The sequence below is a fragment of the Scaptodrosophila lebanonensis genome, unplaced genomic scaffold (assembly GCF_003285725.1).
Source record: "Scaptodrosophila lebanonensis strain 11010-0011.00,11010-0021.00 unplaced genomic scaffold, SlebRS2 tig00001412-arrow-pilon, whole genome shotgun sequence".
NCBI lineage: Eukaryota > Metazoa > Arthropoda > Insecta > Diptera > Drosophilidae > Scaptodrosophila > Scaptodrosophila lebanonensis.
The window spans coordinates 9,185,068-9,202,304 of NW_022060739.1; the positions used below are offsets into that span (position 1 = coordinate 9,185,068).

A 17,237-nucleotide genomic window follows, 5' to 3' on the forward strand; every position below is an offset into this window, starting at 1 on the left:
AGGTTAGTTTCGTCTCAATTTTATTTACACGAGTATAGACTATGGAGTATCATTTAATGTTTCTACTTTTTGTCCTTACCCTTACCTTTGCCCTTAGCTTTGTCCTTACCCTTGCCCTTTTTGGGACCAGCCAGCAAAGATTCAGCCAACTGTCAAAGATATTAATTTACATGAAAAGGAATGATTAGGATTTTAGCTTGGTAGACCCACCTTGGCCACCCGGGCTATTTCAGCGGCTTCCTCCATTGCTATCAATTCACGCACATGCGCGATTTTCTCGTGGAACACCTTTATCTGTTCCTTGTAGAACTTGAGATCGTCTTTGGCTTTTTGCAATTTGTTGCGCGTGATTTGAACATTGTTCTCAGCCGTTTCAAGATCGACATCATACGTCATTTGTGTTTCGTAGATGCGATTCTTATATTCCTCAATGGTGGCATAATACTTTTGGTTGCTACACTGGAACACATAGTTTTCCTCCTTGATTAGTTTCGTAACGTTATTGAGCTCATCGAGCAAGAGTTGGCATTGCTGATCGTCACTATAGTTGACCTGCTCCATGGTGCTGTACGTCCAGTTGACGAGATAGCGCCGCTCAATCGGATCATAATAATCCTGTTGCACCTGTAGAGCCTTGAGGTTGCGACGTTTCTGGTCGGCTTGGGCACTCCGTTGGCCGCTCTTATACTGGAAGAGGTCTAGCGTCATCTCGTCGTGTTCGTGAAGCAGCTTGGCGCGCGGTCTATTCAAAACCTCTTCTATATCAATCTTTGTATCGCTGTGGAATCAGATGCTCTTTACTAGATTAGGATTTGAAAGTTGTAGCGATGGGGCTTACAGCATATCGGACATAGAATAGCGACACAGATCGCGATTATTTTTAATATCCACGAGTATGGAGTCTATTAACCGTAGCACCTCATCCAAGTCCATACGAAACTTTAAACACTCCATTTCGGCGTTGGACAGCTCCATTTCCATAACGTCGATGTACAGCGTATTGGGCTGCTCGAAGCGACGGAAATAATCTTCGACAGACCAGCCGAACATGCGATAGGGCAGCACCGATGGATCTCCCGGCCACATTTCACGCAGCACCACCATGCGAAATTTTAATTGCTCCAGCTGGAAATTAATGCACACCCTACGCATATCTTGTATCAGATCGTCGTAGCGAATTTGTAGTATATCCATAATGTCGAGGGCAGCCGCCTTGGCTTCCTCCGAAATGACTTTCTTGTGCTTCTTGGGGTCAGAGTCCGAGTCTTCATCGTGCATCTCCATCTCACGAAAGAGTATTTCTTCCACGGTCATGTTTCCTGTCGCGCCTTTAAGTGAGGAACCATGCACTCGCCTAACGACTCTCTCCACCTCTTCGACTATCTTTTCGTATGGCTTGACCGCGTCCGCCAAATACTCATCGCGGCACTTGCTTGGATCCACTTTTGAAGACATTGGAAACAAATTATCCACATCGAGCACCATTTTGCGCTTAATTGTTAGACGAGGGGCCTCCCCTTCTTCGGCTAGTCTTTCATCCATCGTGGCAAAGATTTGGACAATGTTTTTGTATGTATTCTTAAATATTTCAATGTAATTTTGTATGACACGAGCTGATAAGCACGACCATATGGAAGTTTGTAATCACTACACATACAAAAGCTGGAGCCATCAAAGCAGCTTTATCTAATGCTGCCTTTTTTTCTGACTACTCAACGCAGTCAATTCCAATCTGTTCTATTGTGAAAAGTTGAAGAAAAATATAAAATTAAATAAAATAAAGTTATAAAAAATGTGGTGTAACAATGGTATACATCCAGAATTGAGCGAGCCACCAAATATAGATGCTGCCGAATCCCAGTTAAATCACGTTATTGGCGACGAAAGCGGAGATGGGCCACCACCCCAGTGCGTGCAGGTAAATGTAGAGCCCATAGAACAGGGAACGGGATGATTTCTCAAGTCGTTTTGATCCGTTAGCGCAAGACTTCTGGCCTGTTGGCATGCGTAACACCACGTCTGCTAAGTGCTAATAGCTTTGGAGGTCCTGCTCGCAGGAGCATTGCACAACGACGTCCTGTAAGTACAGTTTCAAAAAGACTATTCTTCTATGATTCTATTCGCTGATTTTGATTGACTTTTAGTTTGATTTATTTATTTGCGTTTTGTTAGTATAAGGTACCGACTAAAATAATAAATACATATGAAGGAATCTTGAGAACAAAGTAATCGCAGGCGTTATTAGACCTACATTACAAAGAAGAATTCTAAATTCAGAATTACGAGCCAAGCTGGCAAGCTATGCCACGGCTCATAGTGCTGGTGTCGGGAGGAAAGATAGTTCACAGTTCTTATATCCTATATGTTACAGGAATAAGGGTATATACTATTAGGTTTATCTACGCAGTACGAGTGCATTTTAAAAGTATCCTTCTGCCTCCTATTCCTACGCTATTATTACTCCGTCTAGAACTAAATTCATGAAACATTTCTAAACCAGAAGTGGCCTTAGGAGTCTACAGGACTCTCATAGTTTTTGGAATTGGTTAGGATTGTTTTTAAATCTTGCAACGATATGTCCGATATTCACAATTCATATTACTGCACTTCAAAATCAGCGTTGACAGAAAAAGTGCTTTAGTAGTTTGTGAAGAAATTAACGCTCCTCTATGCAGGGACTATCTCGCGCAACAGAAGATATTTGGCACTCCTCTCCAAACGTGCAGCTAAATGAGATTCCAAGCACGAGCTCTGCAGCTTTTCCAACTCCATTACCCTACAACGAGCAGCTGGTATGTTGCTTCATGAAAACATAATGAAAATGCTTTCAATAATATCAATGTATAGAACCCAGGTCGAAACGTATTGGCCGATTCTACCATGTGCAGTCAGTTAGCCCAAGCTAATGGAATACCATCGGTTGCCGCAGAGATCCATCGGGCATTTAATAATGCCCAACAGCTGCTGGCGGAACTAGAGAACCGTCAGCTGCCGTTCTATAGCGGTGGGTTGTCCAGTCAATCAAATACTGGACATGGATTGTCCCTGTCTAGGGTGAACTTAGTCTCTCGGCTGGAACACCAAATGCACTCCATATTGTTGGACACCACACACATACTAAGCGACGCTGCCACCAGTCGACGACTTCACCCAATTGGTCAGTCGACAATGTCTCTCTCACAAAATTATTCCAGCTTCTATTTACCACTTTATTTGAGGGATCTAGGTAGTTCAACTGTTCAAAATGTAAGTTCGATGGGTTATTCGCCGTCCCACAATCCAAACTCACGAAATCTGGCTCATTATGGCTATGATCCGGCCAGGCCTCCCAACCCAATAAGCAATGACTTCAATAGCGATTGGACAAGCGATTATGTGAACCATCGCTTGGTTCCCCCATCGCCCACCGAGGAATCTAATTACTATCCAGCTGGTGGTGGCATAAGCAATTACCCTTCCGAGGCGCCCATCTTGGGGTCACATTATTATGAGCGCCCTGAGGAGCTCTCGATGGAAACTGTACCGAGTACTGGTCCGAATGGACCACAGCAGAATCCTCCACCGATAGAGGAGGCTGAACAACCACCCCTACCCTTTCAGTACTATTGGAACAATGTTGCTCCAGGCGCTAATTTGGAAAATGTATCACAAAACGACAATATCGGCAACATCGACAACAATAACAACTTTGTAACCCAATAATACAAGTATTCGAAAGTAACATAAACATGTATTTTTGAATTGGTTTTCAAATGTAAATTATGCTCGTAATGTCCCGGAAAAGCAACTTAAATTATTTGTGAAAACACACACTCACATAAAAACTGAAAAAAAAAAAAGAAAAACTCACATATTTGTGTTTATTCAAACATATGTACATATACATATATGTATGTATAAATGTCTGGGGATATGCACTATTTTGCTGGCCCCTTTATTTGTGTTTGTGTTTGTGTCTGTGACTGACATGAGAACCAACTCTTATCTCTATGCTGAAGTACAAAAGCTAGTCGTGTGCCCAATTCCAAGATATGAGGTACTTGGGAATGAAGTTACATGTTTGTATGTATTACGTTAGTGCGCAAAAGTATTGTTACATAATAAGGTATAGTAAAAGAAATAATTTAAATCAATTATGGATTTTTTAAACTAGTACAGTATGTCATGCACAAAAGCTTAATTTCCACTATGAAATATATATATATATGTCTACTATTAAAAAAAAGTATATGTATAATGTAATAATTCTTTATTATGGAGCTTTTCCTGTTCAATGTTTTAAAAATAAAATAAATTAGTCTATGTACATATGGGTTACCGTGAGAAATCAAGAATAAATGGCATGTACATAAAGCAATTTAAGTAACTATTGCAGCTCTAAAGTTAATAAAGAAATAATGTGCAGGTAATTGTCTATCGATGGTATATTATAACTAGAGAAACTACTTTTTATTAATATTATTATACCGTTCACAGGTGTTTCATCTTGCAATATTAATATTAGAATCTTAAAATCTTACTCTTAAAAAATTAATAACTTTAAAACAATGTTCCATTTAGCCTGTCACAATACTTTTGCTTCGCACTATGTCACTCTTTATCGCAAATGTTTATATGTATGTAAGTATGTGGATATGTAAGTAAGCGTATACACTGGTCGGCACAATTATTTTGACGAGAAGAAAATCATACATTTTTGTCAATAACTGGTTATTGGTTTAAGATATCAAAGGAAATTTTTTTTCTCAATTCCATATTGGTATTACAAACTTAAAAATAATTCAAAGGATATATTTTTATAAGGACTTTTAAAATTATAAATCAAGGTAATTTTCATGGGTTGGCATAAGTATTTTGACAATGGATATTAACAAAAAAAACAAAGCTTAATACTAAACAAAACATAAGAAATTGATGGTAGATTAATAAAATGTATACCCGCCTTTGGCTTCGATAACTTTTTGAAGACGTCTTGGAACTGAGTCCACTAAATTTTGAAGGACCTCTAATGGTATCTCTTTCCAAAGAGAAGTGACCTCGGAAATAGTTTCTTCTTCGGTTTTATGCAAAGACGCATTTCTTTTACGTTTTACAAGAGACCACACATTCTCAATAACGTTTAAGTCCGGACTTTGTGGTGGCCAATCCAGAGTAGTAACACCAACATCGGTTAAAAATGCTCTTATCATTTTGCTTTTGTGGCATGGGGCGTTATCCTGTTGCAGGATAAATGATTCTCCAATCAGCCTGTCACCGGAAGGGAATGCGTTTTCGTTAAGGGTACTCAAATATTGTTGCTGGTTCATTGAGCCGGTGATGGGAACGAAATCACCTAACCCATTGTACGCAATGCATCCCCAGAACATGACTGAGCCTCCGCCATGGCTCACTTTTTGACATACGGGGATATTTTTTTGTCTTTGAAACTGTGGGAGCCTTACAAAAATCTTTGTTTTTGATGAATTGTATTCAAAGGAGCTTTCATCTGTCCATAGAACGCTTCTCCAAAACTCTTTTGGCTTATGCAGATGCTCCTTTGCAAAAGCCAATCTTTTGAGCTTGTTCACCTTTGATATGTAAGGTATGTCCTTCGCTTTGTATGTCTTAAAATCTACTTCTTTTAGGCGTCGCCGAACAGTACGCTCACTGATTGGAGTCTTGGTCGACTTATTCCATTGATCTGCAGCAGCTTGCGGCTTTAAATGAATATTTTTTTTAAATTCCCGCAATAGGACTCGATCTTCAATGGGTGTTGTTTTGCGGTTAGCACCTGATCTAGGCAAGTTTTTGACGTGATTGTGGGTCTTATATTTGTTAATTTGATAGTGGACTGTTTGCCGCGACAAATTATATTCATTTGCAATGTCTTTTGGTGCTACGCCGGCATTAAACTTCGCCACTATTGAGGCTCTAACAACATAACTTAATTCTGTCTTTTTTACCATTGTATCGATTACTTTTGAATCAAATTTTAATGAAAATAATGTAAAAAGGTCAACAAAAATTGTTACACCAAAGTTATTTTAGTATCACTTGATAAAACGTACGCGAAAACGGCGACAAAGATTTGGTCAAAATACTTATGCCGTGCCTGAATCCGCAGTCAACTCACATTGTCATTTGTAGAAAGAAGGTGTGAAGAGTAATAGGCAAAATATTTTGCCTACATATTGTTGTTGCTATGAACTCTATATCCCGTATGAAAATTGTACCGTTATTCCTTGAAACTAAAAGCAACCAGCACCGATAGTCGTGAGTACAGTTCGTCAAAATAATTGTGCCGACCAGTGTACGTAATTATGCATTGCTGGCAACACCAAAATGTCTAACAACAACAACAACTAGAGGAGCGCACATTAAGCAACGGTAACATAGCATTAATTGTTGCCTAGTTGCTGCGTCTGGCCTTTAGTCGAAGTTAATTTAACTGCTGCTTTCATTACACAAACCTCTCGCCACCTGCACAACGTACGCGTTGTCAGTCAATCAAGAGCAGCAGCAGCCACAACAACAACACCAACGACGACAATAACAAGAGCACCTACTACAGGTAGCAAGCATGCAGCTGACTAACTGTGAATTTAACACAGTTGGATAGCCGTTTGTTTGTTTTTTGTGTACTACTAGTGCTGATGGAGACACTGCAAAAGACGAAAACAAGCAAGTAAGCATAAAACAACAACAATTGCGCCAACTCCCCCACAGCCATACCAACGAACATGCGCGGCACTCTCTACATCTCCACCGCTCTTTTTCTCTTTCTCATTCTCACGCGCAAGTTTTTCGGCGCTCGTTTGTCTGTGGGGCCACCTCTCTGTGTTGCTGTGGTTGTTGTTGTTGCTGCTGTGACGTAGGCGCCCCTCTATTGTGGGGCTACACATGCACACGCACACACACACACACACATAGACTGTGCTTATTTGCTGTTGCTTTGTTTTTGTCTTTCGGCGCGTCGCTTGCTTTTTCAGTTTGCGCGCCTGGTCGCAAGTATCATGTAGAGGGACCTGCCTCAATGCTGCGCGTTGACTTTTAGGGAGCCTACAAATAAAAATTTGTGTCGCACTCGTGCTTTTTTATCTGCTTCTTTTTTCTCCGTCTTTTGTTTTGAAGTTGGGGCTGCAAGTAGGAGACATTTCGGATGCTGGTTGGCTGCTGATGCTGTCTGTTCTCAACTTATAGCGCCTGCGTAGGGCACGACGTTGCCGCCTCCTCACAGCATTTATCCATGCACACATACATACATATGAATGTACATACGTGTATATTTATTTTTGTTGTATCTGTATACTCTGTATAAAGAGTACATCTTCGTGCCCAAATCAAGGCTGTTCCCATTTTCGTACCATAGAATTCGGTCTAATAAATTCATATAAAATTCATCCAAGTTGTACAAATTTAAGCTATCCAATCGCCTATAAACTAACTTCGTTTGTAATATCTCCCAAATCTTTGGAATAACGAGTTTTTAAACATTTTTAATACATTTATTAATGTTTTGTGGAGTACGGAGTATTTAACTGTCGGGCATACAGTCTCTAACATCCCCTCTTGCTTGTTTTTATTGTTTTGTGACTTACGCAAGCGCCGCTTTTTGCAGCTTTGTCGCTTGCAGCTTTGTCCACCATTTTTGAATAAGCTGTAGTTTGTTATGAAGCAAACAGAATGAGGCGCAGCGCGGATGCTGCAGACAACCTGAGAGAACCCGAGAAACAATTGTGGCTAGTGGCTTGTGGGTGGTTGAGTGGTTGCTGCAGCTGCGACCTTCACGTTTGACATTGCAGCTGCGACTTTACCGGCTGCCGATCGAAGGGCAATCATAAAGTTGAAGCAGCAGCTTTACGGAAATGTTCCAAAAATTCTGTTTCTGTGGAGCTTCGTTTCTTTTTTTAATGTTTTGTTGCCCCCCCGACAACGAACCCGGCTATACCGTTAGTCGACAGCAACAACAATGGCGCTGATGAGCTAGGGATGTGCAATGGAATTGTTCGTTTGTCACGCTGTCAATAAAGTTTTTATGTCACTTAGAGAAATGTTATAGAAATCGGTTGAAGGAACAACCATAATAAAAAGGGCAAATAAAAATACCGAAATAAATGTCTTTCATTAGGAAGATTTACTGATTTATAGAATGAAGCTACGCTGAATGGAATTAAGATAGTAAGGCGTGCTAATTATGTGCCCGGATGAATTCGAATTATTAAAAACAGATAGGGTTTTTATCTATTTATGGAGGTGGATGGTTCACAAATTTTCGAAATGCATTGTTGAAGCCACCTAAATAAATAAATCGACAGAAATAGTTGTTTATTTAATGTGTTGTAGAAATTTACGAATCTTTAAGGACTAGAAATAACTTTATCTGTTAGATTTCGTTAGCATCTATAAAAGTACAAATGAAAGCTTTTGAAGAGGGGAACTACTCATATTAGTTTTAAGCAATTTCATTCAAATGTTAAAGTATGTAGTAGGAATCGCATCCACCTACTGGAGCATCCGTACTATAAGGACAGTTCGCAGAGGGGATTTTTATTAATGTTAAATGTCACACTCACTATTGTATACGTGACACACAATTGTAACCGCACTGCCCATCTCTATTATGAGCCACTGTCGTCACTTTGCACGGCTCTGCATAATTTATCAGTTTTGATAAATTTGGCACATACATATGTATGTATATACATATTTGTGAGTGTGTGTGTGTTAGTGTTTTGAGTGGTTCCACTTGCCCGGCCGCTGGTTGGTTGGCTGTCTTCGTTTGTTGCTATTTGCTGTGCACTTGTTAGCGAAACCGCAGCAATGGCTGACAATGGCAACGCGCAGTCGGACGTACTGTGTGTAACAGTAATGGGCGGCTGCAGGGCGTCGCTGGGCAGTTTCCGTTAAGCCGGCGAGTGGCTACGAAGTTGCGCCATCTGATAGACAGCTGTCTCTGGTTACGTCAGTCAAAATGACGCATCGTGTTTTGGTAACAGGAAAGCATAAAAATCAACAGCCGACGACGACGGCAGCGCGACCAAAGCTGGAGCAGACCAAAGCAAAGAGTCGCACACAAAAGAAAGAAAATCATCAGCAGGCAGGCAGGCAGGCACACACGAAACAAAAGAACACACACACACATCCACACACACACACACACTCGTAACGCTGTAAAAGCCAACAACACGACAGAAACAACAACCACAACAAGCTTCACACACTCGCAGACAAAATGCGCGCATTGCACGTTTCATTTGGTTCTTGGCTGAATGAGGCGCCCGGTACTGTCCATGACGCCCCCGCAACGCCACAACAACAACAGCAATGGAAACTTGGCGCCAAGCATGCTAAAAATGAATTCGCCCCAGCTTTATGTACTTTTTCCGCCCCCAATACGGTGCCAAATAAAAATACGTAGTACATCCCCTTTGCTTGCAGTGCGACTCCCGGCGACGTAATTAAGCTAAGTGCAGGCAGTCTGGCAGTGGAAGCCTGCCAGTGCCTGTGCCTGTACCTGAGCCTGAGCCAGAGCCTGTCTCATTGGCACCGCAGGCTCAAGGATACTACAGAGAGTTCTGCTGCGCCAACTCATAATTGCATTGCCTATGCCCCAATCGCGAGTGCCCCTTTCAAAAGCAAATGTGCGAAACTCAGTCGCAGTGCAATATTTATTTTCCAGCACACTGGCACAAAAGTCAATCCGCATCCTATTCAATTCTGTGGAATCGAAATTAATAATTGGCTTGAACAGTTTTTCTTCGATAAAAAATACTGATTTATATATATATATATAACTCTATCTTTTCTGGATATAATATATAATACATTTATATTCTGCACATTTCATTGTGAAAAACAGAAAATGGAACAGGCGAAATTGTTCTTTTTAATTTGAAGTTAGGTGAGTAACGAATATTTCTCAATGAGTTATAAAAGTTATAATTACAAAAAATGTTAAAATACATAGATATGAACACTGAAAACAAGAAAGAAAACATATGTGCATTCGCAGTAAACTAGTAAATCCTTTTACCCTTTGCTAACGGGGTATAATTAGAATAATTATAATCAAAAACGGTCTTAAATTAAACATAATTAATCTTTGTATAAGTTCTTAGCATTTGTTGCTACATATTTTTCAATAAAAAAAAAGACAATTCTTTTAAAATATAAACGCGATTTTAGTTTTTGTGCATTTTACTAGAACATTTTTCTGAGCGTTGCTTTACTTTTTTAGTTAAAATTTAAAGTTATTTTCAAAACTTCTTCTGTTTTATGATATCTACGGAAAAGCCATACTTAAAATTTAAAAAAGTTTTCTTATTTTAGAACCGTTTATTAAAAAAAAAGATACAAAATACTAGCGATATACTAATTATTTATGATATTTAACAAATCCCTTTCTATGCTGTGAGGTAATTTTATCTCTTTAGTTTGTCTTGCATTCGTTGCTTCGTTCTAGAAAGAAGCCTTAACACACTTGAGTTAAAAATACACACCATTCCCTTTCATCTCCCATCCTCTCTCTTTCGGCCCAATGTGCACTTCGACTAAACACTCAAACATAAGCAAACACACACACACACACACTCGGGCGTACATATGAAATGAGTGCGCGCGAACGACGACTGACAGCGAAAGCGACGGCAATTCTTGCGCTGCTATTTTCACACCCAGAGTCAAAGCCAGAGTCGGAGCGCAGCGAGAGACGCTGCGCGCCTGCTAATTTGCGGACAAAATTTGAGCAGATCCGCTCACAAAAAACGTTATTATAAAACATATGAACTGAAACTAAACCACTGAATAGTGCAGCAGGGGCAAGAAGTTCCACAACGTTCCAGTATTGGGCCGGGCCGGGACGGGCTGTGTCAGACTGGTCCGTACTGGCAATGGCTGCTACTGCTCTGTAGTGGCTGTGGCTCCCATGGGGAAGCTCCACTTCGTGAACCACCCATTCCAATTGGAAACAGTCGGCACCAGAGCCCGAAATCACATGGGAAAAATCCCCAACTGGTATTTTAAGCAGGCGCGCAGCTCTAACGGCACACCGCGCACCAAAGAGTTCGGTGATGGGGCTCTGTGGCCGCAGAGTGCAGCAACAATAATGTGCTTGCTGGGCCGGGGCTGCGGACAGTAAGGGAAGTAATACCAGTCGTCGATAAGATAAGCAACGAGGCACTTGGACCACAGCCGAGAAACGAGATAAGCAGTAAAACAAACAAAATAAAAATACGCTGAGAATGTGGAATGTGAGTGCAATGAGGAACCAATTTTGAATTGTAAAGATTGCATTATTTTTTAACATGACACACTCAAGGCGATCGTGGAGTGGATTTGATGGGGAATTTCTGACAAGACGAGCCTTCAGCCAGAAATTGTTTCATTATGTTGGAATTCAGTCTATCGGTTTCTGATATTAGCTAATAAATAGGTGTATAGTACTTGTATTAATAGTCTGATATAAAGAACAACATAAACAGTAGTTACTTATTGTATTGAAAAGGTATTCGGAATTAAGATTAGGTTATAGTACAAGTATGTGGTATCTTGTATCTTGATTGGCTTTATTGCAAACGTTCTTCTTTATTTGTGAATTTTAAGCTTATATATTAGCTTATCACAATTATCTACTTTTGTTTTAAATTTCAGCCGATTTCATCAAAGTTCTAGGAAAACTTAGCGAAACAGAGTCACTTCAGTACTACTCCCATAAGCATAAAAATTTCGTCAACACTGTCTAGATTTTTAAAGCTACATAAACCGAACTTAGAAGGTTAGACTGGTAAGAAGACTCTCCTAATATCCACGTAACACGAGTTTATTATTATTATTATTATTTTTTTTTTATTTTGTTGTGAAATACTTAATGTACTAATCAAAAGACCAAAAAATACAACATCACGACCATCTATTATCTCATATAATGGCCATGCATCAGTGAGTTACCTATAAATATAACTGACTGATAAAAAAGTTCAGTAAAAAAGCAATGCTCAACCGGCTTTCAATCAGTTGAACGACAAACGCGCAACAGTTAAGGGCGCTTGCCAGCATTATTAATCCAACGGAAAAATTCACAGTGAGCTGCAAAATAATTGAGATCACAAGTTTAAAGAGAGAGACGGGGGCACTATTAAGAGAGCACAGCTATGAGTTTTTGTTCTTCATTAATTTTTTGGACTTGATAGTATTTTTTGTGCTTTACACTCAAACAGCTGTGGAGAGAACTTTTCTACAAATTTGCGAGCTGTTTCTTTAAATTTTTCGACTTAAATTAGCTTGCAGGGGACAGTTTATTGAAAAAACAGTTCCATTTATTAGGATGTACTAGAGAAATAGATCATTATCTGTATAGTAACGTTATTTTGAAATTGTTTTGTATTTTTTTGATAACATGCGTATGAAGAGTGTTCGCTTGATAACAAAAACAAAAAAACTTAGTGACAATGAACTAAATTAGTTTTGTTTCTATCTACGATGAGTGGCTACTTGAAAATATGGCTTGTGAAGTCGTTGAATTGGGAGTTATAAAAAAAAATTATATGTATATACTAGATGTGCCTCACTAAAACGTAACATTTAGTTGCTGCCTAGCTCTATTTTTTTTAGTTAGTATGAAAATTGAATTCGCTTAAATAATCTGATTCATTGGGAAACTAAAAGCATAGGCTCTTCAAAAACTCTAAAAAATAAGAATCACATTGCGAATTGTTGTGAAATTAAATATACTTGTAAAACCGAAAGTGTCAACATTTAATTAACAGCCAAACACTGTCATTTAGAAATATACTCTTTCCTTTGTCTTATACTGCAGACTAGACTCGCACTTAGAAGAGAATTGAAACTAAATCGTAAATTAAAAGAGCAGCTCAGCACATCAACAATCCACTCAGTATTTACTTCTTGGCAGTGTGTGCGTGTGTTTGTGTGAAAAATGCTAAACAGGTTCAGAAGTTTATCGTCAAGACTGGCAACGGGCCATGGCCAACTCCTGACTGAGAATTTGTTTAACTTGAGGTGCGTTTGCTCAGTTGTTCTTCAGACGTGGCTTCAGACACAACGTCCGTTGGTTTTTAGTTTCGAAAACTGTTTAAAATGAAGCTCTTTTGTGCATTTCTCTTCGCTTTACTAGTATCTTATAATGAGGCTTCACTTTTGCGCAGTTCGAAGAACAAAAACATGTCCAGCGGCAAAGCCTTCAAAGTGTTAGTGACACACCCGGAAGTGCCTCAGGCGGGACTGGACCTCTTGAAGCAAAACTGCGAAATCATTCAAGTACAGAGTTTGCCTCCGCGTCGTGCCGAGATTTTGGAAAAAATCAAAGGAGTCGACGGGGTGTTCTGGGGCGGACATGAACCGCTCAATGCTGAGGTACTCGATGCCGCGGGTCCGAATTTGAAGGCGATCTCAACGATGTCCGCGGGCATAGATTATGTCGATGTGGCGGAGCTAAAGAAACGCAACATACCTTTGGGCCACACGCCCACGGTTCTCAACACGGCCGTCGCTGATCTGACTGTGGGTTTGCTTATAGCCGCCGCCCGTCGTTTCCATGAGGGACGTAGTAAGATCGAGAGGTAATTAGAGCACTAAGAGCACTGTTTTCAAGATTTCCCTATAAATATCGGTTATGGGTTTGCAGCAACAACTGGGAAAGCTTTCATTTAAATTGGCTTTTGGGTCAGGACATTCGAGACTCCACGGTTGGCTTCTTTGGCTTTGGCGGGATCGGTCAGGCGATAGCCAAACGTTTGTCCGGCTTTGACATTGAACAGGTTCTGTACACCACGCGTCGCCGTTTGTCCAAGGAACTGGAAACCGAGTTCAATGCCAAAAAGGTGGAGTTCGATGAGCTGCTTTCTAAGAGCGACTTCATCATTATTGCAGCTCCGCTGACACCTGAAACACAAGGAATCTTCAATGCCACCACCTTCGGCAAGATGAAGAGCAATGCCGTGCTGATCAACATTGGACGTGGCAGTAAGTTTTCTAGTGTAGAGTATGTGTATAATTGGGGATCTAACTTTGTTTCTCATTTGTAGAAATCATTAATCAGAACGATTTGTACGACGCGCTGAAGACAAACCAAATATTTTCCGCTGGCTTGGATGTGACAGATCCGGAACCACTGCCCGCCAATGACAAGTTGTTGACGCTTCCCAATCTAGGTAGGTTCGAAAGTATTTCTTATATACCTATTGAGTTTATTGCGATTGCAATCAGTTCGCAAAATTTTAATCTAAAAAAAAGCTATAATTCGCAATGTTTGCCATTCTTATCGCCAATAATGCTATAGGTAGCGAAAACTGACTTATAAAACCGATTTTTACAGTTCGGTTCGCTTATGAAGAATTATTCTAAAATTCAGCTTTTTTATCGAGGAGTAATTAAATTAATTTTTTTCAGAAGATTTATTTTTGTTGTTAGATTTTGTTAAACTTTAGCATTATTATTTTTTTATTCATTTAAAAAAGTTAATTCTGGTGCTACAAGTAACAGGGTTTTGAGGTCCTATACTATACTAATGATTATTATTTCTAAATTATTATTCTGATTATTATTTCTGATAAGCTAGTTTCGAATCTATCACAAATAAATAAAGTAGAACATTTTGTATGATACAAGTACAATAAAGCAAGTGTTAACTCGAGATAAGTTGAATGCGTGACCGTGAAATCAAATAATAATGTTAACGGTCACCCTTATACGACCTTGACATAACACCCAAAAAAGTCGCCACCCAAAGCTCTCATAATTTTCGCACTCTAAGTGCTTATCAAAGTGGCGTCATTAAATCTTTATCTGCCTCTCCACCACATTTACTTGTACTTGTATTTAACATTTTTGCACATTTCACAGTTGTTATTCCCCACCTTGGCTCCGCGACGACCCGCACACGCTCTGAGATGTCCACCATAGCGGCCCACAATGTGCTGCGCGGCATGGTGGGCGAACCTATGTTTGCGCCCGCCTACTAGGAACAGAAAGGCCGACCGCGGACTAAGCACACAGAATGTGAAGGGAAGGTGTGTTTGTGTGTGTGTGTTGGCGCCGTTCATGGTCATGGATAGGAACAACAACAACAATAAAAATGATTAAATTAATTAAACAATCCCACACCGACTGAGTCTCATTTAAATACAATGTTTGAGAATCTTTTTAGCTACAAATATGCAAAACCAAAGCATAAGAGCGCGCGCAAGCTTTTTTAAGAGCGCATTAAGGAAATAGTGAGAAAAAGAGAGGGAGAGGCCGAGTGGCTATCATGCCAGAGCAGTGATGCCAAAAGAGAGTGAAGTCAATCTTAAATGCTGCAATTCCAAATACAGAGGTGAATAATTTAAATATATGTCTAGAAAAGACAGAATTACCGAAATTTCCGTTCCCTATTTAAAAAAGAACCAGCTTTGAACAAAAAATAGCCAAACTAGCTTCTTCAATAGAGCAAATGTCGTTTCCAATTTTAAAAGCTTAAATTGTTATTTGTATGCTGCAGCCGGTCGCGATTTTCATATTGTGTGTGCGAGTGCTGAAAAGCTCAGCGAAAGCTTTCAGATAGGAAGGTGACAAAACATCAATACAGTGAAAACCGGGCCGGATACTAACGGTCGGCCAATTTTTGTCCGCCCAAGGGGATACTTAAATACTATATACACCGATCGAATGTTTTAGAAGAGAGTGCCCCGATAAAAGAGGTGTCCGTTAAGGGAGTTTTCACTGTATATCGTCCGTCGCTTTTTCACACCATACATGTTTTCCAAATTTCCATGTTTGCGATTTGTTGTTGAATGTTCGCCTGCACTGAAAGCTCCCAGTGGCGAACTGAACAAATGACTGGATAATGGGCCAGGAACTTTACGACTCTATGACAATCTATGAATAAAATCCTTTCTGAAATGGACGGTGCGTTTTATATACCATTTTGTTTTTATTTATTTAAGTTTGCCGCTAGTTCAAGGCTCATTTTTGGTCTTCTTGGAAGAAAACGCACATTGTCGAAAGATAAATAGCAAAACCAGAAGGAATTCTAGAGTCGAGTGGACTCAGCTCTATTACCATTTGGGAACCGGGTATAAAAAATATACTTAGCCCAGCAAAGACAAGGACAGCTAGTATTATATAATCATTTCTGTGTGATATATTCTTTATATTTAATGGTTACAAAGTTTATTCATTTTACATGCGATACATATCTTGACCATTCAGGGCCTGCAATTAATTACGAGGCACAGAATGTGGCAACACCGCGCACCTATAATACATTTAATAAAGGAATAGGGAATAATATATAATTCGAGTTTAAAACAATTATTTACTTAAGCCAAAACAAACAGCAAAATAGGTGTAGACCAACTCATTTTTCTACAATAAACTAAGAACATTCAGATTGAACATGACTTTTAAACAGATCATTTCGTAATACCATTCTAAATTACATTTTCCACACAATCCACATTTATAACAACTTAATGATGTAAGTATGATGTTCGGATCCACAAGAAATTAAAACTTAAGTTTCTGCACTTGTTTAACTGTTTCAACAGTGCTATGTCCTTAGGGTTATTATTCATACATTCATATTAAGTTTCCTTGCAGAAATAAAATGTAAATTTTAAATAACATTTTTGAAAATCCAATTAGCAACTGAACTTGTGATTCTAAAACTAGCCCTAATAAGCTGTGAGTCTTTAGCAGAGGTTTTCGGTTGCGCTGCACCTGGTTGCCAAATAATCCTTAACATAAAAAGAGCGGAAGAATTTCTGTGTGCTATGTTCTTTTTATTTTATGGTCACAAAGTTTATTCATTTTATTTTTACAAATGCTTTTCCATATATTCGATACATATGTGATACATATCTTGACCATTCAGGGCCTGCAATCAATTACGGGGCACGTAATGTGGCAGCAGCGAGCACCTAAAATACATTTCATAAAAGAAAAGAAGAGGAAAAAATATAATTTGAGTTTAAAACAAATACTCACTTAGGCCCAAAACAAACAGCAAAATAGGTGTAGTCCAAGCCATATTTCTAAAATAAACTAAGAAAATGCAGATTGACGGGACTTTTAAACAGATCATATCGTAATACCATTCTAAATTACATTTACCACACAATCGACGTTTATAATAACTTAATAAGGTATGTCGGATTCACAATAAATTTAAACTTCCGCATTCGTTTTCAAACTTGTTCTACCTGACCTGACAATGTTTTAAACTTTTTTATACTCTGTACCTGTATAAAGTGAAAAATGTA

At 39.3% G+C, this 17,237-nt stretch overlaps 3 protein-coding genes and 2 long non-coding RNA genes across 8 annotated transcripts; 2 read left to right on the top strand and 3 right to left on the bottom strand.

Moving 5' to 3' along the window:
- Window positions 1-3: 3 nt before the first annotated feature.
- On the bottom strand, window positions 4-1,582 carry LOC115631014. Its single transcript, XM_030527624.1, has 3 exons — window positions 839-1,582; window positions 211-778; window positions 4-149 (listed from the first exon to the last, which is right to left on the bottom strand). Exons 1-3 carry the CDS (start codon window positions 1,540-1,542, stop codon window positions 63-65), a joined length of 1,359 nt encoding a protein of 452 aa, XP_030383484.1. The 5' UTR covers window positions 1,543-1,582; the 3' UTR covers window positions 4-62.
- A 179-nt stretch (window positions 1,583-1,761) lies between these two features.
- On the top strand, window positions 1,762-3,849 carry LOC115631800. Of its 2 annotated transcripts, XM_030528639.1 has the most exons (5): window positions 1,762-1,918; window positions 1,981-2,079; window positions 2,676-2,792; window positions 2,848-3,157; window positions 3,227-3,849. In XM_030528639.1, the coding sequence occupies exons 1-5, from the start codon at window positions 1,793-1,795 to the stop codon at window positions 3,700-3,702; spliced, it is 1,128 nt and encodes a 375-aa protein (XP_030384499.1). In that variant the 5' UTR covers window positions 1,762-1,792; the 3' UTR covers window positions 3,703-3,849. The 2 variants fall into 2 exon arrangements, with proteins under 2 accessions (XP_030384499.1, XP_030384498.1); XM_030528638.1 differs by having other exon boundaries at window positions 2,848-3,849.
- An 8,157-nt stretch (window positions 3,850-12,006) lies between these two features.
- Window positions 12,007-15,096, top strand: LOC115631222 (glyoxylate reductase/hydroxypyruvate reductase). Of its 3 annotated transcripts, none has more exons than XM_030527930.1 (5): window positions 12,007-12,058; window positions 13,143-13,556; window positions 13,622-13,959; window positions 14,022-14,147; window positions 14,839-15,096. In XM_030527930.1, the coding sequence occupies exons 2-5, from the start codon at window positions 13,159-13,161 to the stop codon at window positions 14,955-14,957; spliced, it is 981 nt and encodes a 326-aa protein (XP_030383790.1). In that variant the 5' UTR covers window positions 12,007-12,058; window positions 13,143-13,158; the 3' UTR covers window positions 14,958-15,096. The 3 variants fall into 3 exon arrangements, with proteins under 3 accessions (XP_030383790.1, XP_030383788.1, XP_030383789.1); XM_030527928.1 differs by lacking the exon at window positions 12,007-12,058 and adding an exon at window positions 12,799-12,996; XM_030527929.1 differs by lacking the exon at window positions 12,007-12,058 and adding an exon at window positions 12,884-12,996 and having other exon boundaries at window positions 13,112-13,556.
- Window positions 15,097-16,094: 998 nt separating this feature from the next.
- LOC115631950 lies at window positions 16,095-16,330 on the bottom strand. The gene is made up of 2 exons (XR_003996251.1): window positions 16,296-16,330; window positions 16,095-16,231 (listed from the first exon to the last, which is right to left on the bottom strand). It is a non-coding gene; the product is annotated as an uncharacterized LOC115631950 (long non-coding RNA).
- Window positions 16,331-16,736: 406 nt separating this feature from the next.
- Window positions 16,737-17,019, bottom strand: LOC115631929. Its single transcript, XR_003996248.1, has 2 exons — window positions 16,963-17,019; window positions 16,737-16,895 (listed from the first exon to the last, which is right to left on the bottom strand). It is a non-coding gene; the product is annotated as an uncharacterized LOC115631929 (long non-coding RNA).
- Between the last annotated feature and the right edge of the window lie 218 nt (window positions 17,020-17,237).